The sequence below is a fragment of the Wasmannia auropunctata genome, unplaced genomic scaffold (genome assembly GCF_000956235.1).
Source record: "Wasmannia auropunctata unplaced genomic scaffold, wasmannia.A_1.0 LD334721.1, whole genome shotgun sequence".
Lineage (NCBI taxonomy): Eukaryota > Metazoa > Arthropoda > Insecta > Hymenoptera > Formicidae > Wasmannia > Wasmannia auropunctata.
In genome coordinates, this window is record NW_012028169.1 from 221,835 (window position 1) to 245,554 (window position 23,720).

The window sequence follows — 23,720 nt, forward strand, 5'->3', positions numbered from 1 at the left end:
TCTCTCCCCCCCCTCTTTCTCACCCTTTCTCACTCGCTCTCTCCATCTCTCCCTACCGCTCTTTCTTACCCTCTCTTTTACTCCAGCCGCCACCGAGCCGGGTAAACCCCTCGTGTGTCAGTCCGCACCGAGATTCCGGCGCGAATCGTCCTTTCCCGTCGTGGCGTCACGCCAAGTTCTAGATGGATGTCGCTGATCCGCATTATTGTGTCAGCGATTTACGTCGTCGCGCAGGTGCTCCTCGCTCGTCCATCCCTCGTGGAAGGTCAGTGATGATGAAGTTCGTCGTATGCTAACACTGAGAGTAATTGCTGTCTGCTTATGTTTGAAAGGGGCACGTTCTGTGCGTGGATAGGGTTGTACGTGACTTATTCTGGTTTATACAGCGCTGTGAATCAATTCCGCAAAGTTTGTTTCCGACTACTCCGGCGAAGTTAATGTTAATTACATCGTAAAATTGCCACAAGATATGTTGCGATATTTCGCGCTGTAGCGCAATACGTCTTTTCACATTTGCAACTTGTAGTGCTCTTAGATATTTTCCGCATATGTAGGTGACGTAAGTTTGTATTAAAGTTATAAACGCGAACGTGTGCAAAAGATAATATAAGAAACAAATAAATGCGGTGGGTGAGTTATCATTAGAACTTGGTTCGGTTTGAATGAGCGTTTGTTGTATATCTGTTTTATTCGGAAACATATTCTTGATGCGTGTTCATTAAACTATGCCCTTTTATATTGATAAGAAATTATAAACGATATAAATCTTAATAATATTATATGATTATATTTCGAACAGCTTGTCTTTAAATTTAAAAATTTACTTAAAAAAAAAAGAAAAGGAAAAGCATCTTTTTTCAAACAGAGTTTACTCGACTGTTTCAATCAATTTGATTTCATAAATTTACAATAAAATATGATTTTCTGAGTTAAACAGTCCTTGAGATTGATGCTTAATATATCGCATAACGAACATTTTACTTATAGTAGATACATATAGATACATGTAGATATATCGATATTATTTTTGAAATCCAATATTGGCAAACAGGTTGATACGTCATTTTGTAGTGCCGTGATTATATAATTCTGGGATTTGAGTTGACCGGTAACTTTCGGCAGTTTGCGTGCTGTAGGATTTCAGCATTAATTTAATGACATGCCGTAACATGCCGCGATGCAAGTAAAGTAACGACGCGTCATGCACGATAAACTGTACATGATAGGTACACGCGACATTTTTATTTTATTTGTATAATCCGCTTCTACCAAGAAAAAGCGACTTTACAGCGCGCGTATTGTAAGTTTTCCAACTATTAACTGAACACACTTGAATGAAATTTACCAATAACTTACAAACATCTCTGCAGATATTAAATAATATTTTTTTCATTTCAATAAGCGCTATTATTGTGTTCGAATTTTTTTTTTAAATTCTGCAGTTACTATGTTTTACATATTTTAAGTTAAATTTACGAGTTGCCACGAATTAGATTGCCTATCAAACTGAATTTCCTATTAACGTAGATTGCTCCATTATCAAGCAGCGTGTCGGTTTTATGCAGATAAAAATGTGCAAAGTATCGCATACGTCTGCGATAACGTTATCATGAGAAATTTAATTTCTCCTTCATGTTTCTTTCTCGGTTCTACTTTTCCTCCAGCTTTCGGAATCAAGATAAAATTCTTCAGGTAGAGTCCGGCACAAAGAACACGCAAAAACTTCCCTTGATTTATCTACGATCGCGTTTTCAACGAAACTCGAGATTATGGTCGATGTACACATTGGGGGTATGGTGGATACCCTTACCAACCCGATTGGCCGAGCCCTCGATTCTTCTTGCCGCGGCGCGCGATTATCCCCCAATATCCTGATACATTATTTATCCCCATCTATAAAACCTCAGAGTTTTCATGAAGGCGAGAAACCTTCCCTAGCAGGGAATTTTTTTCCCAATCCCTGGCACGATCCTTACCCGCCGACAATAACGAACGGACGAGACGACGAGTGCGAGTGAAGCTTTTCTACCTTCCTCATCGTCCTTTTTCTCTTCGCTCACTTCGCTCCCTTTTCTCGAGCTCGCGTTCCACCTACCGAAAGCCTTCCCACATTGACTGCCAAAAAAGCCTTGGCAACGGCACGACACTCATTTAATTTAAGGATAACAAAGCGCTATCCGAGACAAATCCCGGGATTAGTTTTACGGCGTTCCTATTTACACTTCAGTCAGAGGATCACTGTGTTTCACATTTCTCTATACGTATATTTTCACCGCGACGCAACGTTTCTGTATAATATATACTGAATAAATAGAACGTTTTCCTGCAAAATCATCAAGCGACATTGTAATTTAGATTGTATGTAAAATTTATGCCGTACACTCTGACTGTTTATAAACTAAAAATTACTTTTTTGTGTGGTACAGTCAACACAATCTCAAAAATCGAATAAATAATAGAAAATTAGCAATCATTACTATACCAATTAATTATTAGCCATTGCTATTGTTTTATGTAAAAAATCAATTAAGTATCAAAATATTCTAATTAAAGTATATTTCGATATACATAGTATTTTATATACAAAAATTAAATTTAACAGACTCTCTCTCTCTCTCTCTCTCTCTCTCTCTAATCTTAATTTGAAGAGAAAACTATTGCATAAGTTTCACATATATATGTTAATGAGTAATTCAATATGATTTTTTAATCAGTATTAAGAGAAATCTAGTTAAGAAAATAGTAATTTTAGACTTTAGTTAGTTTGGAGGGCGTTTTCTAATTAAATGTTAGAAAAAAAAACGGTTTAATTTAATTTCTTCTGACGGAGAAAAGTAAATGTCAAATAAATAATTTTTAATATACATATAGCACATTACATAAATTAAGAAATTATTATATTTAAATATATAATCATTGATTTTTAGATATTAAATGAGATATTGAATATATAGTCATTGATTTTTAGATATTAAAAGTGTCTCGGGATGTCTTACAGAAATTATCTCTGATATTGTTGAAATTACTGTATAGTACACGTCAATAATACGTACAGACCATGAATCACATTCCATGTGCTTCGATCTTACGCGTACCCAAATTAGATTGGCCATGATTGACTCATTCGAACCAATGCGCACCATTGTTCGCTGCATGCCATTGTATGCACGTTGTATGGTGCGGAGCGGTCATTAATATACAACGCTACAAGACGTCATTCAGAGATGAAAATTAGATGAAAGATTTACCGAGATATTGGTTCAACAGATTGTTATTAAGACGTATTATGATGCTAGAGCAAAATGTAATATTAGTTATTATTAAATTAGTAAAATTAGCTTTTCTGGATTCGAAATTCTACTTTAAACGATCTATAATTTACATCAGATTTTAGAAAATTTTATTTATAATTTTATATGCTGTATTTTTATACGTGCACGTAATTATATATATATATATATATATCTTGATTTTACACGGTACATTATAAATAGAATTAATAATAAATGATAATATAGAAACAATGAAAATATCCGTTTCAGTAATGCAAATTTTATATTAATAAATTGTAGATAGATATAAGTATTATTAATATTTAAAATGTTTTTAGTAATATCAGGTTTTTATAGTAATTAATTAACATGATAAATGCATAATGGGGGAATAATTATTAATTAATAATAAAGTAAATTTATAATTGTTCTTTTAATAATAATTAAAAATATATATATAATATTTATATAAAAGTATTTGTGCCGCTATATAGAATAAATTTATACACGATACTAATTTAATATCGTGAGATATAAATTTTAAGCAACCAAATGTATTACAGCAAATATATCTAACAATAATGGTCAGTATCTCAAAACTAAATTTAATTAGAAATCGAACGAAAATCTATCTCTCTGAAATAACTAAATATTTGTCGTTTGTATTATATAACATATTGATCACGCGCTCCACAGAATGTTTAGGGAAGAAATGTGACATCTGGACATGTGCACAAAATATCGATATGAAGTAAACGAGCGACCAGTTGCATTTTAGTTTATAGAACAAATTGTACATAACGCGAGAATAGATCGGTGTAAATATTTGTCGCTATTTTTGTTCATTAGAGAGGTGCAGGTATCGATACCTTAAGTAGTCGAGACAGACGTACGGTCGGTCTTCGTTAACCGTGAGATAGGACCCGAGCGTTGCATCGAGGGAACAATTCCCTCCGCCGTCTCTCGCGCGCACTCATGATTTCACGGGGTCCTCTTTATTTCGGATATATACCGTGGACAAATGCGACTAACGTATCGAACTTCCGTCCCGGCTAATTTATGGCGTTGGGATTAGGGGAGTAAAATAGGTAGGGAGAGGCCGGAAAATGGCAATTCTGCAGTGCGGGTAACTATCCCCTTTTGCCTCCTCCTTATTTCTCGACCTAGCTCGCCCGAATGGGTTCAAACGCTTAAGAGGCAAGCGTCTCTCTCTCTCTCTCTCTCTCTCTCTCTCTCTCTCTCTCTCTCTCTCTCTCAGCCATAGTGAAATATCACTGCTAAGAGAAAGAAACGGTTACCCCCTCCGGGGGTTGACAAAAACAGAGGTAATAAAACTTGGGAACGTCCCTGTGTACCTCCGACCGAACTGGGAGGATACGTTCGAACGATTACCTTTCCGGTTACATACCTATATATGCGTCTGAACCTCTTCGGACTGCCGTTTTCAAACGAGATAAAAGAACAGTAGAAAACGATATATATTTGTGCATTAAGCGCGGTGTACAGAGAACAAATACTCGAGGGGAAAGTTGCATCAATGAGCATTACCGTGGTTTCCAATAAACTTGGAGAGAGCACGACGTGATAAAATGCATGTTTTCAATTTATATGAAAGAAGCATAAGCTTCTAACGGTGCAGCGCTAGAAGGATTATGCAGTTTCGTTACACTCACTAACATTAACAGATTAAAAAAAAAATGCAGATCTCACATTTCGAGGACGTATCGTGTCCTTAAAGTTTACGCAACTTCGCAATTTGAAATTTATTTTTGTGCTACTGTTATTACATGCTACATTTACTAATTGGACGTTGAACAAAGCATCATTTATCAGAAATTACCCTTACTTTATGCCCGGAGAAACAGAAGAGTTAAGCTGAATCATGGGCAATTAATCATGCTTATTTGGTGTAATATGGGTCACCGCGTCTTTCGAGCACAGCGCACATTATCCTATTTCCATAAATAAAAACATCGTTATAATGATTACGTATTCAAACTAAAATTATTTTTGTGCGATGTATTTTCATTCAGCCTCTCTCAATTGTTGAATAACGACCATTGTCTTCGTTATTCATATACATGAAAAAATAAGTAACGTTTCTATGTTTAATTATTTTTTAGCTCCATACTGTTCTTCATTTGAAAAATGAAATTGTTGAATACTGCGCCATATATTCTACAAAAAAAGAGAGTTTTTGAAAAGGCTTGAATGATTATCTGCGTAAGCGTTTTCAAGAGAATTCACTTATCGTGCCAAAATAATTACGTCACCGACGAACATAACTCCGCTGTATATGCTCGTTGATTTGGAGAAGTAGGTCGTTAACTGAACGTATTACACGTAGAAACCGCTACTTGACAACCGATTAGAGCGCGACAACGAGAGCGACTCAAGGAAACGACTTTACAGGCACACTCGACGATAATTGGGGATTGGTGCGCGAAGTCGGCTCGGGGGGTGAGCTTTGATGTGGTACCTTTGCCACCAGTGCATCTGCAATGTGTCTCTACTTGTACTCAGCCCGATACCAAAGACGAATTCCGCGGGCAAGTAGTCATCGTGACAACGCCAAGACGATACCTCTCTCACCTAACTTTCCCGCGCGCGCGATCGTAGATTCCGGCGAAGAAGTATAGTTACGGGACAAAGACCGCGTCCCACTTCCGCGTCCCCGTCGAGGCGGTCCTTTCGCCCGCCTATTTCGAGAGTTCCCCCCGTTATCAATACTTAATGCAAAGAGAGACGCGGCGGCGACTAATGAACTCTCTTACTCCATCTCTCGCCATCGCAGTCCATTGTCTTTTCGCGAACGCCGCATGCTGCACGAACCGGTGCGCCGTATTCACGATAGCGGGGTTAGTAACGCGGGGGAAAGAGGACAGGCTTAACGGCCAGGAATTTGGATCCTCATAATACCGGGAATCTCTATCGGATTTATGCTAATGCTCTGGCCTGCCCAGTATCTTGCCAATCCTTTCTGTTCTATTATCGCATGAATAACACGGGTGGGCGCAATGAATTCGGAAAATGGGTATCGTATTATAATGACCTCGAATAATCAGATTTTCGTATTTCCTACTTCTACTGGCCGAATATTATTACCCCTTCTGTAATGAAGCTAACGAATATAAAATTTCTCGAATATGAATCACCGTTCTGTTTGTAAATATTCAGTTACTCGCATATTAATTGACTGAAATTAAAGTCATATAAATTGGTTTTACATTTCAATTTTTTGGAGTAGAAATTTTTATTTAAACTACAGAATTAAAATAAGATTTAGATAAATAGAAAAGTATTATGGAAAATAAATTAAAAGGAAAATATGGATATTAAAAGGATTCTAATTTTATTTATCCATCTATTTGATCTATTTGCATAATATCTTATATCTGTATAATAGTCGAAAGTAATTTTTGTTTTTTATTTTAACTTTTTTATAAATTAAATTTTATTACCTAAGAATTTGTATTCCGTTTAGAACTTCATATTTTTCTTTTAAACCTAATTTAAATATCAGAATATTATTAGTTTATAAACGTTTTTCCTCGTGTATTTCGTTAAATTCTGCAAAATTAGTATGAGCACATGTAGATATTTGAAAATCAAATTATTTTGTTTTCTAACCGCAGTTTGATATTGAATTGCCACATCATGTTCTTTATCCTTCGTGGCTGTCATTTAACTTTTGATTCTGTTTTCTATGAACTGTACGTGACGTGACGCGAGAAACGGGAAAACTTCGGCCACAACTTGCTTCGTAACTACATAAGATTGACCAATGAAAAAAGTATCAGAATGAAGCGACAAATTGATTGCACGCGGTCATAAAACGAAATGATGTCTACGGTGCGCCAGAAAATAGGCTATATGTTATCTCTGAAACATTCACTTAACTCTATTTTCCTCTCTTCCTCATGGGAATACTATCTATGATGTCGCGTCAAACTAATTAAATTCATTGTGCATTTATTTGCACTTGCAGCTTGTACTAGCCAATAATACAATATATACGGATAACTGTAATAATTGGAAGCGAAAATTTGGTTTCATTTGTTTTACTTTGATAACGAACCAGAAATAAATCGTGAAGCTATTGATATTATCTATATAATAATTATAATTTGTTATAATATAACAAACAACAGAATAAGTAGAAACTTTACTGAAATAATTAAAATAAGATTTATTAACAATTAATCGCTTTATAAAACTGTTTCTAATAAAATTATGTATAAAGTCTATTTCATTTATTCTATTGCCTTACGTATATTATTAAAAGTAATAAATTGAATTTAAATTTTACTAAATCACCAAAAATCTGATACCAAGAAAATTTAACATTTTAGTCGGAATGTTTTGATTTATATCCTAAGAAAATTATAGTTATTAATCTTTTCGCAGAGAGAGAGAGAGAGAGAGAGAGAGAGAGAGAGAGAGAGAGAGAAACAGGAGGCATTAATGAAGACATTTGCGATTATCTTTCCTTGCTCATAATAGATCCAGGAAGAAAGTCATCAGAGTTTGCAAATCTAATCGTAGCCGGCAACTCGCAGTCCGTTGCCGGCCTCGTTGTGTGTACCGCCAAAACATTACGACCACACAATGTCGCGCTGCTCGCGGCTTGCGGACGTGCCGCTGCGAGGTAGAACGGAGTACCAGATTGCGCTAATTAATGCTAATTGCCCGAACTAATAAATAACCGCATGAATAAACATATTCGCCGGTCGTTGCTATAGCGCTGGGGAAAGGAGCGAAGGGCGGGGGGAGGGAGGATACAGGACAGATACTGTGATACGAGGGCGAGAATAAGAGGGTGGGTGAGTGAAAGCGAGAGGAGTGGGCGGGTAAGGGAGTACGTGTGCGGCGGGTACGCGTTGTGAGGTGTGCAGGCACAAGTACGCGGCTGCATTCGTACCCGCGCGCCACTGTACGCGCTGAAATATTCATCGATTTCGGTAGCGGCAATTACGCCCCGCAAAACGAAGCCGTGCCGCTCGTATGCCCCTCGCCACCATGGAAATTTATCTGTATGAACAAGTGAGCGTGCGCGCAGGCACTATTACGCGCGAATTCCGCCGGGAGATGTGCGCTCGTTGTTCTCTCGGTCGTCGCGGAAATACACACATTTCGTTGCACGTATAAAAAAAAAAAATTGGAAGGAGTGGCCCGTTCGTACAAAGTGTAATGGATCACCCGAGTGTCTCTCTCTCTCTCTTTCTCTATTCGATCTTATCCTACAATCAAATCGAGGTTAATTTTTCTTTGCGAGTTATACTGGGATACCAAAAATCAAATCGAAAATCTTATAAAACTTTTTTATTTCCCAAATTTATACCAAATTTAAATTTCAAACTTAATTTCATATTTAATAAATGTGTGCGAAAAAATATTTATATTGATAAATATTGGCATTTTTCTCTCTCTCTCTCTCTCTCTTTCTCTCTCTGTCTCTTTCTCTTTTAATTGTATAAAATATTTTAAATATTCTTTGTATTTTTTTAATTATTTATTTATTAAAATATATTTTGACTGCAATTAAGTTAAACTGAACATTTATATACAAATATTACGCATAAAATAAAAATTTTCGTTTAAGAGGAAATATCTAAAAAAAATGGCAAGTGTGTATGTATAACAAAAATAATACATATAAAAGTATCTAGATGCAGTGAGCGGAATAATTTGGGCCAACGTGAGCGAGTGCCAGGAAAACGATTTCGGTAATGCCGCAGACCGCGTAATCGATATTTCATTATATCGCGCCCGACTGACCTTTCCCGTCGAACTGGAAGAAAATTTAACCCGTTCCCAGGCTTAAATTACTTCCGGACATGAACCGTTCCAAGCAATGTTCACGGAAATGGTTCACATTATAGACGAAATGCATACGTTGTAGATCGTGGTTAGCTCTTGATATTTCTTCAAGTAGAGAAGAATGTTTAATTATCAGCAATCCACATAATCGATTCTGCAAGGGGCAAGACAATATATTTTATCAAATTACGAATGAAACGAATGAAAAGCTTGAAACATTAATCTTGTTTCTAAAGTAATGTGATTGTTATTTTTTGCATTTATAATTACAAATGTTTACATTGGTTTTTTCAATAATGCGTTCCAAAATTCAATTATATATTGTATATTAACATTTACATAAAATGAATTATCATTATTTTTTCCTGCATTGCAATCTTTTATGGTCTTCTTTAATAAAAAAATTTTTAATATAGGAATCAATTTATTTTATTTCAAATAATTTTGACAGAAGAGGTTCTACACTTTTTTATTAAACATGCTTGTCGAAATTATAGGACTGTCTATACATTCTCTCTAATATTCACATTTCCAATATCAAGTGCAGCGTTATTGCGAAACATTATCGCGCATTAATAGCCATGCTCTTTTGTTAATCTCTATTTCATCGATATTTTATATTCGGAGATTTGAAACTCTTCAATCACGTTGCGACGTTTCAAATAATAGATAAATTTTTTGCTCAGATATTGTATTCTCTCTTTATCTCTTTTCCTCTCTTTCTCTCTCTCTCTCTCTCTCTCTCTCTTTCTCTCTCGTTCTCTCTTTCGTTTCATTCTTTGATTCTTTGTATAATATAATGAAATTAGTGACAGTCAAAAGCACTTTTCCTATTACATTTATGTAGAAAGATTCAATCACAAAATAGCCGCCGACAGACCAAGCTTTAATTAAATATAATATAAATGTATATATGTATAAGAGCCGATAATAGCAACAATGTGAGCTATTATATACATACTTTTTTAAATAATTTATGAATAAATCCTAGCAAATTTTTCTGAATATAATCATCAAAATGCTTTTTAAAATAGTTTTTAGGATTTTAAATAAAAAACTTTGAATAAATAAAGAAATGTTTTTCTTCAATTTCAAATAATTCTTATTATAACGAAATTTAAATTTGGATATTATTGGATATTAATGTTTCAAAGATAAAATATTATGAAGAAGATATATAATTTTCTCGAAATGTTTTCTATTTTAAATTATTTAAAAAATTAAATATTATTACAGAATTTTATTGTGGGTAAAACGAAATGTCAGAAAATTTGAAATAGTATATCGTATACCGTAAAATTATCGGCATTTCTTGGAGATTCTACTTCGCTCTCGTGAAAAGTCGGTGCTTCATGTAAAATGGAGAAAGTATCTAGAATCTTCGCGACGTGACTGACATGTCGCATCGTACAGTATAAAATTGATGGATGCACAATCTCCACGAGTTTGAGAATTTGTATTTTATGAAATAACGGGAAAAAGTTTTATTTATAACGTTAGCGAAAATCAATAGAAAAAAGACTACAAGAAAAGTATTAATATTGTTTTTACATAAGAATAACTTCAGACAATAAATTATTGAATATCTTTATTAAAAGAACAGATTAGATCGAGTGAGAAAAACTAATTTCAGCTATTAACTTGTTAACAAGCGTACATCTTTAATTGTAAAATTCCACAATATCACATAAATAAATATTTTATTATAGCGCAATGTATACATATTTAAGTAGCCTTAAAATGCATTATGATAATGTATTTAAATGTTGAACATTTTAAATACGTCAACAAAGATAACGCGGTTAGTAATGTTCTCGGAGAGATCCTCAGCTCTACGGATAATAAATCCTTCAGTCATATAAAGCTACCCAACATTTTACTTAAAAAATATGAGATTTGTATTTATGAATGTATATGCATGAAATTTGGCATGAAAATTCATGACAAAAGCGCAGAACGTGAGCTCCATACGCAGACACGTGCACGCGGATATACATGCACGCAAGTTCCCATTGTAGTGTACCGACATCACGTACAACGTAATATTCCGCGTATGAAGGTTGATAATAGTGCTTTCCTTGCTGTAATACGTTGTTAGTAGCAGGCGTAGATATTTCTGTGGCATAAAATTTTTACACGATCATATAACGAAAATATCAGTCTACATGAAAGTGAGCTTTTAATGAGACAGAAATGTGTGCGCGTTAAATAAATTTTTTATCACGATTCTGGAATATCTAGAATTTAATTCGCATTGATTTAAGAGCCTTGTACATTTTTGCAAATTTAATGTTATCTAGAATATCTTTGTATGCACACGCGCTGGTATCGCCATGTTTCGCGAATGGATATACAAGCATTGATTGTTAAGATGGAATTTATGGAAACGTATCGCGCCGCCATACATATACACAATGCACGTATGTACACAGAGAAGATAGTACACACATTAATAATAATGATTTGCACGAATAACGATTACTGCCAACACAGTAATTACGTCCATTAGCCGTACATCATAGAATGGGCGTAGCTTTATGTGCCGTGATGAACGTCAGTATGGTCGATGAATGCAAGTATGGTTTCTCCCTTTATTCACCGTACGCCGAGTCACGTCAATTATTGTAATACTTATTGCAGCTAGGCGTAACCGGACTGGCACGTTCGCGAACAAAGCGAAATCCTATTATTACTTCCAAGGCTTTTAACACATCCTTTGAAGCGATGCTTTTGAAAGGACTTATCCGAGTATAAAGTAATGCCTAGGTCGTTTCTAAAGGAATATTTGAAATCGCATGGCAAATCGCGTAACCTCGACTACGAGGGTTCAACGAGAGACAGTGCTAGCAGCGAATTTTCCAATTCCACGTGTTCTAATGTAATGACCGTACGTGGACCAGCGCGCCCGCGGTACGGTCTCTCTTGGTTGACCGAGTTGCATAACCCGCGGGTCCATGGAGAATAATTTTCTCGTCCGCGGCTGTAAGTCCCCGGCCCATATGAAAAAAGTTAGAGCCAATTATAATTGGAATATTTCACGAGCGTGGATTTACAGCGCGGTTAAAAGCATAGGGAAGTAAAAGTAGTTCGCGATGACTTGGCGCCGTTCAACAATGGCGCGGTAATTAGAAGGGCCGCGCGACTGTGTGCGTGTGTGTAATAACGACGTGTGTAACTTTTGCGGTAATGTCGCCCAGCATTATTGCCGTAATGTTCGCCGATGTAATATTTATCGGATTAATTTCACCGGCAATTTCTTGAAATTATATGCCATATCAACGTCCGGCCAAGAACTTTTGTAGAGGTTAAAATTAAATTTAATAGCTTACAGGTAGTTGGGAATTATGCATTTTTACGAGCAACTCAGGTTTGAAATTACATCTGACCGAGAAGTTGAACTGTAAAGAAAAGATCTAAAAACTTGTAGATCTGAAAGCCTTAAAAAGAAAATGTTAATAAAAATCTTGAAACTACTTGATATGTATATGACGTAACGGTAATCTTTTTAGTTTATTAACATGCATGAGAAGAAGTGGAACAGAAATTTAATTGAGTGCAAAAGTTAGAAGCTGTAAATGTTCTAGTAAAATGCAAAATTATTTTATAAGAGTATATTATCGCCCATTACATTAATCCTTAAATTTAAATGAAACGGAATTTAATTAATAAAGAGTATCTTATTCTCATTAGAAAAAGGAAGTAGTATCAAATTATGCGATATGGTTAGTTATGTAATATAATCAATTTACATATAAAGAACTAGCTTTTAAAAAAAATTAAAAAGTTATAAAAAATAAATATAGAAAGCTAAAATAATTATAAACTTTTTTTTAAACACCAATCAAAACAATTAATAATTTAAAAGTATCTATAAGGATTCTGCAAGAAGTAGAACAAACTTTGTAAATATATCCCTTAATCAGAATTATTTAAATAAATGTAAATAAATTAACTTTTAGAACTACAAATAAATAAAATTTTAATTGATTTAAAACATTTTATTTTAACAATATAAATTTAAGATTTATTTGTTAAAGTAGCTAATATTGCAGATTTATATTCGTCAAACAAGTAATGTCTAATTAGAAGATTGCACGAAAAGAAATTGTTCTTAAAATTGCATACGTTTTACTTCATTATACGACTGAAGTTAGAATGTTGGCAAATTTTTTTCTGTGACGATGTATTGCCAACAGCATTGGTAATGATCGTTATTCTCATGGCATCAAATCGTCCCAGTTGGAACACATCGCAGCGTATGCGTCACAATGCCGCTGTCGGCCTACTTTGTCACGTGCGTGAAAAGTGCAGCAAATCAGGGGAATAAAGCGCTTGTCGGCACGCTCATGCATGTACACGGCAGTAAAAAAAACTTTCGCGGTATAAACGTTAGCCGTACCATCCCCTTAGGATTTTCCTCGCAAAGCCATGTATACATGGTTCTAAAATGAATTCCACTCTTGCAATTTACGCTCAGGAATTTTCGTTGTGCGGACCATTCGACTGTGCAATTTTACAACATTACGAATACATGCATATATATATATATATATATGTATATATTTATATTTATAAATTTATTTATATGTCTAGGATTGATCCCTTTGATAAAAAGAGTAGCAATCAACCCTTTTTCCGATAAATTACTATGACAACGCGACGTCGTGGTAATTTTTTTTTGCGTGATAGTTATCTTTATGATGCTAAGCGTACGGAATACTGTATTTCTTACCGATCGCCTCGTAAAATCCGATACCAGGAAAACCTAAACCAATTAAGGTGTCCCTACGCTGGGTCTATGGCAAACCGGTGAGACCCGGGATGGCGCGCAAATCTATCTCCTTAAATCATCTTCGACGTAACTACGGGGACGCGCACCGACGATACGTCAAGATAAGACGATCGTTCCGAGGAGCACGAAATTCGAGGCCAGATTCCCCGGGGTGTCGTGAAACTGTTTGTTTTAGCGTTCGTAATTGAAATAGATTGCGATGGATATAAGATGACTGTTTAATGTGTAATATTTAGGTACTAACTAACGTGCGCTCTCTCTTCCTTCCTCCCTCTCTCTCCTATGTATCCAACTATCTATCTATCACTTTATGTATCTCTTTCTCACACATATGTATTACTAATGAGGCGATATGTAATCGGTGCGTTGCTATGTAGAGCGAGGTCTATTTAATGATAGAATTAGCGCGGGCCATCTCTTTGATACGTATTAAATCTATTTTAATACAATACGTATATACCTATAATACTCTGTAGCATAATACATTTTACCAAATATATTTCATATGCGCGATTGCTTTCTATTGGATCGAATATGGTTACATGAATTGATTAAATTACCGTCTCTAAATGCTAAACGGCGAATAATAGTTCTCATAAGCAAATACCTACATTCAGGAAATTTTGCATTCTTTGTTATTAAAAGAATTAACATTATTTGTGTTATAGATAATTTATATTGAAACATTTTGTGATACAAATAGATAACGTAATATTTTTGTCTTGGAGATTCATGATAAAAGAAAATATTAATGATATGGTCGAATAAATATAATAACTAAATTATTGTAGATTTCATTGAATTAAGAGGCATAAATACAATACAAATAAAATTAATTTTACGCAATATAAAAAAACATATTACACAAATTATTTTACTTTAATACGTAATATTATCATAATTGTACAATTTTACTTACAATTAAATCTTTTACTAGAATAATTAAAAGTATATTTGTACATATATTATGTACGCAAATAAATCTAAATATCTACATGTTTGAATAATCATAAATGAAAGTTTAAGCGGTATATTACGTTCTATGAATGATCGTCCGCAAGGAGGGTTGGCATTTTCCACTGCGATAAGCATGTCTCGTCATCCTCTAACACCCGCTGCGGGTGATGTAAAGGCGACGAGATCTGAACTCCGAGGTTCGACTTAGAAGGGTAAACCGAGCGCGACAGCGAGTATACACGATGCCCTCCGCCGGCAGCGACGCTCGACTTCGTAATTCTTCGTTTACGACTGCCAGCTTTACATCTATATACCGCTCCGGCGGAGCGTCGGAAAACAGGGAAGAAGGAAAGATTGAGAGAGAGAGAGAATGTGTACGATAGACAAGAACGGAAAGAGATGGGGACGGGGTTGGAAGGTGATGTTCGTTCGAAGCGGCGAAGAGAGGAGATTCGGGGATGGCAAGACCACTGGCATTAATCCAGAATAGGTAAGAGCCGGAATGTAGTTGGTATCACGGCCGGGTAAGGGAAGGAGAGAGGAAGACGCGGTGATATCGAGAGAGAAGTTGAAGAGAGAGAGAAGAAACATGCGCGAAGGGTATAGGAACGGGAAAGAGATGAAAGGAAAGGGAAGGAAGGATAATGCGTCCACGATAAAACTAAGCCGGCTAACACCACGGATAAAAAGACCCCAACGGACGCTTGGCAGTGTCACCAAATTGCTCGAATATTTTGCGCCCCTGAAGTGCAGGAGAATAGAGGGGTCGATAGGTATGTGTGTGTGTGTTTTGTGTGTGTGTGAGGAGTAGCGGAATCCGCTTGACCACAGCCGGGATTCCCTGATAAACTTCCGGTTTAAGGAATACGTTTACCGTGTTATTCCTGGCAGAATCGCGAGAACTTTATCTAGGTAGAGCGAAGTCGGAGAGACTAAAACTTTACCGAATTTGCTTAGGATTGCCAAGTAGAATTTCTATGCAATTTTCCGCATGTCATATTACTTAATTCCTAAAAAGAAGGTAGCTAATTCGCGTTTACGAAAAATTTTTAAAAATCCAATATATTGAATGCTCGTTAATTCATGGCAAGTACAATACAATGTAATACAATACAATACATCGTTTTTATTACGTTAAACGGTATTCTGTAATACTAATAAGAAATATAATTACAGTTTTTATTCGAAAAAATTACATTTATAAGTATAGGCCAAACAAAAAACATATTTTATTGAAGTAATATCTATTCAACATTATTTAAAAATTGAAGCATTTCATCTGTATATATCATTAAAAATTATTACGACGAGATTATTTAACTCCGAAGAATTGGAAAGCTGTCAATATAGCTTATATTTTATAATATTGATAATTTAAAAAAAAATAAGATGAATATTTCTGTAGACAATTGTGTACATAATTTTGAACTCGAAGGTGGATGGAAGTTAAAACTCACAAGTTTTCCATCCAACTAACGGCGATCCAACTTTCCCCGTAACTCTGCGTTTCCATGCGGGGAATGAAAGCGGGATCGGCAGCATGAGGGTCCCCGCTTTTTCCACTTGATTAAAAATTTACACTTCATGGAGCGAACTTTCTACCGCGTTTTAACGATCGATTGTACTTATCGATTCTCGCTGAAACGCCGCGGACGTCACCAATTATCTCTTCCAGCCTGTGTGACGTAAATCTGTCGATGACTTATGCTTGCGATTAAAATGATAACGGATTAGTCGACAAAAACGGGAGTACTTCAAAGTTGCTAATACGATCCGATTAATGACTGTATTCATAAAATGACGCGTTTTAGTGCAGGTGGAACGTATTGTCAATGGTTCTAGCGAATTGGTTTGAAATTACTGGCAGGGCTCGCTCCGATCGACCGCCAACGACGCGGAATATTGCCAATTGGTGGAAATTGCTCGCTACTTACGCCTTACGATGAATCGATATTTGTACTTATCTGTACCCCGATCGCGCTATCGCAAACTGGACCGTGAACGCGCGACGCGATTGCCGCAAGAAGCGCCCGATTTGTCTGATACTGCCGCGCTCCGGCTGGTAGTAAATTACGTCCGCTCGGTACTGGGATAGGTGGCTTGACACCACCGGATGTACACTCAGGATGCTATAAAGTCGTTGTCGGCTCACGGGTTAAGGGGTTAATTACACGTTACCGCGTGTAACGTGCCTTGGGCTACGTTAAACTTTAGACATCATTGATTTGTAGCATTAACCTTTCCCATGAGAAATATATATACATTATATAATATCTGTGTGCGGGTACCTATGTATATGTATATAGATACGTATGTACATATATGAAAGGTACAGTTAAATATGTCTGTTTATGTTCATGCGCCTTACGTGTATCGCCACCTTAATTTGAGATTCGTACTGGTGACCGAGGAAATTTCCTTGTTCGCCAGTAACCCAACGAAACTCGAAAACGGATTTGTCCTTACGACCTGCGGCTGGCAGTCTCGATGCAAACTTCGCTACGCCGAGCTGCACACGTAGCGCCAAACACTCGCCTCGCAAGTATCTTGGAGTGAGTTTATTCCGTGCCTTAGGGCTACTCTCGTATACAGCAGTCGTAGGACAGTCGCGCGCGTGAGAAGCGTAGCGTGTCCCGAAAATCAACTGTTTCCAACACAATGATCCAGTGCGAAACGTCAGTGAGGACGCCGCGGCACGTATTTTCCGCCCGTCGAGATTTACGACGAAATCTTCAACGCTGATTATTATATCGTTACCGCGATTTTCCTACGTAAACGCCTGCAGATGAAAATGACTGCGTTATGAGTAAAAAGGAACCGGGGAAAATAAGAGGAGCCGTTATCTTAGGAAAGTCTTACGTCATGTTCAAGGAAAATCCTTTATCCGTCGGAACCAGGCTCGGGTACATATTTGTTCTTCCTGCGTCGCTCTACCGCTCGGCTCTCTCCGAAGTCGCGTTTGGCAACCTCGAGTCTGGCAAACTTCGTTTCGGCCCGTACGACACACTCGCTCATACTTATCGAGCTATATCTCTCGTCTCTCGGCCGCGTATGTCGCTTTCTTTTTACCTCCCCCCATCCCCCTCGTCCGCGCGCACGCCCCGCTCGCGACGCTCGTCCTCGTCCGCAGTTTATGTTTCCTTCTTCCTCGCCGCAAGGAAAATCGCAGCTTCGTGTAAGATGCTAGTGGCGAAGTCCCTATTACCAGCTCCGTCGCCGCGCACTCGAAGAGGGAATTCCAATGCATAAGTGCATTCTCGCGAAACGCGCTCTGCGTGCAGTTTCCGTTCTCTAACCAGACCCTTCCGTTTCCTTTCTTTTCTTCACCCCCTCCTCCCTCATTACATTTTTCTATCTTTCTCTCCTTTTTTTCCCATTTACCCCTCTTTCTCTTTTTCTCTCATCGTCGTCGGCTATGGCCATTCCTACCTTTTTTCAATTTCCGGAATAAGGAGGCTCTTGCGCCTTCTTTCATTCCCTCGACAGTCACCGCGCGCTGCAGATCTTTTTTTCTTTTCTCGCCTCCTTTCTCTCTCTTTCTTCATTTTGTCCCATACGAGTTCCGGCGATTTGAGAGAAGTGAGGAGTTTTAATCAACGAAACCGGCGGTGCTGCGTTGATCCCGTAAAATCAAGCCCGGTATACTCTGGAGTCTTAGTTAAACTGAGTGGGACTTAGGTCGAACTACTGCGCGTAAAGGCCGCGACGTTTTCCCGTTGAGTGATTTTTATTCGTTGATAGCAACGACCTGCTGTTTCGCATCGCAATCTGCAAAATCCAGGTCTTTAGGCAGTAATATCTTTAGATCTAGTCTGTATCGTAATTCCATGGGACACACTTATTTACAGATTTGAAACATTTTTCTATTTTTATTCAAGAAAAAGTAAATTATTAAAATTAATAGAAGGCATTGGCGTTCGCCGTTCGAGGAAATTTTATGATCTTGTTTAAATATGTAAATACTGTACTAATTATAATATCAATTTTGTGGGAAAATTTGATGCAATTATTGCATTTATAATTGTCTCTCTTTATTTAATATTGTTTTTTAACCGAGGCAACGCAACTCTAATTAAAAATGTCCGGAGTCAGGCGCGTCTCAAACGAGAATTGCGAAATTAAACAAAACGTGTACGTGGAATCGCACACGTGCATATCACGCAGGAAGAACGAGGTAATGTCGACTTTGAGTGAAAGAATCTCAAAGTGGAAAGCAGCGAGTTTTAATCAACGGTGCGCGCCCTCGCTGGTGCGCCATAAAACGGAGCCCGGCATTGCGAAGCAAAGTCCTAAGCGACGGCATCTTCATCCTCTAAACTACACCTCTTTACCGCTTCCGAAATTCACTCGCCGGACGCTTCCTCCGTTTGACGGAAGAAATGTGGTAGTTTCGTTGGGCGAGGAATCGCACGTTTTACAGAAAATCGAGCGGGTGTGTGTATGTGTGTGTGTGTGTGTGTGTGCGTACCGGGCCACTGGAGAATTGGGGTCTGGTGACCCGAGCGGAACAAAGGAAACCGACGAAACGGATTTGTATATACGCTGTTGGATAGAAGAATCGGCTGGTGCATGCTGAGGAGAAAGACGAGACGCGTGGTGCGCCCCGGGAGGAGTGGGGGAGCGGGATAACGCCGGAGCGCAGCAGGGGCGCAGGGGCGAAAGGCCACGACGAGGGGATAGAAAACAAGTGGGTGCGCGATAGTGCAATCTTCCGGTGGTGTCGCGTTTTCCGGCCGGGCGATTCCGCGCTGAGCTCGGCTCTCCGCTTCCACCGATCCTCAATTCCCTCGTCCTCCCACGATTTCACATCCCGCTCTCCTCCCCTCCCCCCTCACCCCCGTTTCTCGCCCCGTCTCGTCCCCTTCGGTTCCGGCGCGGGGTACCTCTTGTCACTCCCGTCCCTCGTCTCTCTCCCTCTCTACCATTCCCCCCTCCCCCTCTTCCGTTCATCGTGAAAGCTCGGTCCAGCAACTAGGTGCCGGCGCACCTAGGGAAAGCCTCGTCAGCGGGTACGCTCTCCCTTTAACGGCTTCCCACCGCAAACCCATAGAAACCTCGCGTATCTCACCCTTCGGTTGGACATTTGCTGCCTCTTTGTCTCTCACGCGAGCTATCTCCACTTTACCCACCTCGTTTTCCTCCTTCCCTTCCAATGCCGAGTTTCTGCGGGGACTGCTTGGGACTCTAAATCGAGTAGTGGGTTATTGTGAGTCCTCCATAATAAAAACGATATATATCACGGCAATTCGTCGTTGATTCTACCGCCACCACCGTATACTGGGTTATTTCCACCTTCCTCTCAATGACCGACATACTCGAGGTACGAAACAATGCGATTGTCGTTTACTCTGCAAGCGAAATCCTACGTTACGACTTGAATTGTTTCTCCGCGCACAAAGCCAAAAAGCATATCGTTAAAAATAACGGTCGATAAAGAGTTATTATTTCTAGAGTTCTAATAACCAAAGAAAATTGCAAACCAATTTCTAATAATTAAGATACAAAATAATATGTGTGTTTAAATATATTATTAAAGACGAAACTGTATTAGCTTAACTGATATAACTCTCTAATTTAACCACAAACATTTTCTGTTATATATTTCTATTTTAAAATTTAAATCACACATCGGGAGAAATATAACTTTACAAGAGGCGTGAATTAATGCATCGTTATTCTGCACGGGATACCACTTCTTCCGCAAATTCTCGCGTTCGTATAACCGGATAAATACTTGGCGGTAGTGTAAAGCCACGAGAGAGGAACATTCGTATCGTTTCTTTGCACTTTCACCCATGCGGGTATAACTTGGCGTACAGTGCGGCGAAATTCGTTAGATTTTGCGACGCGAACGATTCTCGCGAGGTCGCATTTGGAACTCGAAGTTCTGATGCGTAACGCCATGAAATTTTTCTTTTTCTCTTTCTCTTTCTCGTTTTTCTTTTACCTCGTTAGCTACTTTATATGTAACATTTTGAAATTTAAAATTTGCGTATTTTAATTTGTAATTTGCCATTCGATTTGAATTTACACAATGCGTTGATCAACAATTCATGCGTCTGGTCAATCATATATTATTCTCCTTAATCTTTCATTTTTCCGTACTGTTTATTAACGTAATGGGAATTTATTTATTTTAATAGAATTTATAAATTAATCTTAATAATACAAAATATTGTAAATAATTAAACACATTAATTGATTTACAAATAGGGATACAGTAATCATGCATTGCGTATTATGAAATTATGAAATTGTATCTTATACGAGATATTTAGACCATTTGTTCATATTTTAAAGCATCAAGATTTCGCATTAATATCAAGCTTCCCGCATCTCTCTTTCTCTCCTGTCTTATTCTCGATCTCTCATATGCAACTTGCAGCACCGCATTCACGCTGCAAGTGCATATTATCAACATAATAATTTGCAGCACATTTCCCGTCTTCGCGAAAGTTATATCGCACCATCTAGTGACGTGCGGTCGGAGAAACACACGAAATCCTGATTATCAATTCTATGAAATTATGGCAAATTGAAATCAAGCTTCAGAGTAACCGATTCAGCCGCGCAATCGTGCGCTTTCGATGAGAGTGCGCCGCTCACGCGCGCGCGCTCCTTTGCACGTACGCGCGTGTATGTCATACGCCAGGATCAATATCCGGGTGATATCACGCTCGTCATATCGAAACGAAATTGTGAACGAGGATGGATTGGCGAATTCGGATTTTACGTTACAATGGATTGATAATGAAACCATCGAACATTTGCCGATCGAGGCGTACGTGCAATTTCGACCGTGACCGGTACAATATCCAAAATTTTTTAAGCAAAAAATTCGAATCGAAGCGTTTCGACATTAATTACGACTGGCAAAAATGCGATTAAATTTCACAATGCAATATTCTTTTTAAACGATTACTATTTGGGATAAAGTTATAATTGGACGGTAATTCAATTGATGCATTATTGAAGCAATACATAATGGGTTACGAAATAATGGACGTTTAATTAATTATACGGTTATGAAAAGCAATTTGATATAAAGATATATTTAGAAATTTGAAAATTATTTTATTATTGTTCTATTATCTTTTTTTTTTGTTATTACGTTATTACCAAGCTCAATCAATTTTTATTCAATGTAAATATATCTGATATTGTGAGTGAAAATGGTAGTCACGAGAAAGATATAAGAGAAATTGTTGAGTCTTGACAAGATTAATGTAACGATTGAAATCTTCTGTCTAACGATAGACAATCAATGACAAATTTACGATGTGCAAAAAGGAATTAGTTAAGCGGCAAAAGGAAATCAATTCCCAATGTGATTTACGCGTCGATACACAGCGCCGGGATTCAGCGCTCATTCCTATTCCGCACGGTTATCCTATAAAATACGCCCCGTCATTTCATCCTCATCTTATCCCACTTATTTTCCTCTAAACTGACAACGGACTACCACTAATCTCGACACACTTCGCGAAATTGCCCTCTCTCGCGCACATCCCGCCGCGCTAGACCGCGAGCAATGATTTTGATTGAGCGTCCTACCCTCCTTCGCACCACCACCCTCCTTCCCCCACCTCACGCAGCATCGTTGCGGGAGCATTAAATCACTGCGTGGAGAAAGAACAAGTCCGACGGAGGCCTGACGAATTTCGCCTGTCTTCCGTGACAAGTTTTCTCGCCCTGTTGCGGGAATAATAAAACGACACTCGCTATATAACAGTAAAGCGAAATAAGTTTCTGCCATCGAAAGGACAATCCTGTCGCAATACTGAACGAGCTAACTTTCGGAGGAAACTGGAAAATGTCATTCTTCAGACTCAGCCGCGATTGTTTCAAGTTTGATTTGTACGCATATATACATATATACATATATATATATATATATATGTGTGTGTGTGTGTGTGTGTGTATGTGTGCGTGTGTGTGTATGATGCGTAATATGTATTTCGTGCATTCGTCGCTGACGCCAAAGTGGCCGATTCCGATGCTATCTCACGCCGGAATGCGTATATATTCGGCATGCATTCCAGCAGCTGGAATTTTGCAATTACGAAATCCGTTTGCGATACCGTCGTTTTCTTATATTGTTTTCGCGGAACTATCGAAATCGATCGCGAAGCGTTTCGATGAAAGGTTGAAGAGGGTCCTTTGTAAAACCGCGACTGACCTGCGGCATCGGTCTCTGTGTGTTCGTGCGGCTGTTCGGCATAATAAAGTAGAAGCCTACGTATCGTTCATGCAATCCGTGTGTCTTTCCTCCTCTTTCAGTCCCCCAGTTTCGTCGGACGCGACGCGACGATACGCTCCACCGCGTTTATCCGCGGGGCAGGGAGAGGGTGAAACAGAGAGAAACAGTGGAGGGAATAAGAAAGGCAGCTGTGGCGGAAATATTTCGACGAATCCCCGAGCGCATACGAGACGTTCTTTTTGCGAGAATTCCAGTCCGCGCGCCGTGTACTTTGTGAAAACTTGAGAGGCGAGATGGAGAAAACGCTTATACGTGGCGCAACTCGCAGCCCAACCGAGCGGGCGTGCTATACCTAATACATACGTGACGCGTGAGCAGCACACACGGAAACGGGTCTCCTGATAGTCGTCGCGCGGAACGAAATGATCCTTGGACTACGAGAACTCATTCGGTACGGCAAATGCATATGCGTTTCATAATTTCGAAAATTATAGGCCGTAAAAGGAATGTGAATACGTTCACTCTTCATTATTCCTTAAATGTCGTATTGTCTCTGAGAGACAGATGTTTTTATTTCTCGAGAATCACTTTGCACATTATCTAATAATTTTAATACAATTTTCTGACGTAAAAGTATATAGTTACAGATACGCGCGCGTATATATATATATATATATAT

The 23,720-nt window shown here is 38.1% G+C and overlaps 1 protein-coding gene across 8 annotated transcripts in view; it reads left to right on the top strand.

Annotated features, from left to right (window-relative positions):
* LOC105458068 (neurotrimin) overlaps window positions 1-23,720 on the top strand; it is a 165,515-nt gene that overhangs the window by 93,670 nt on the left and 48,125 nt on the right. For 6 of the 8 annotated variants that reach the window (XR_975484.1, XM_011703124.1, XM_011703126.1 and 3 more), the window contains exon 1: window positions 132-265. The exons of the other annotated variants lie outside the window; for them this stretch is intronic. Coding sequence is in view for 5 of the 6 variants with exons in the window: in XM_011703124.1 (XP_011701426.1) it covers window positions 187-265 (79 nt within the window). In the remaining variant the exon portion in view is untranslated. Of the gene's footprint in view, window positions 1-131; window positions 266-23,720 lie in introns of those variants that run through there. 8 annotated transcript variants of the gene reach the window in all.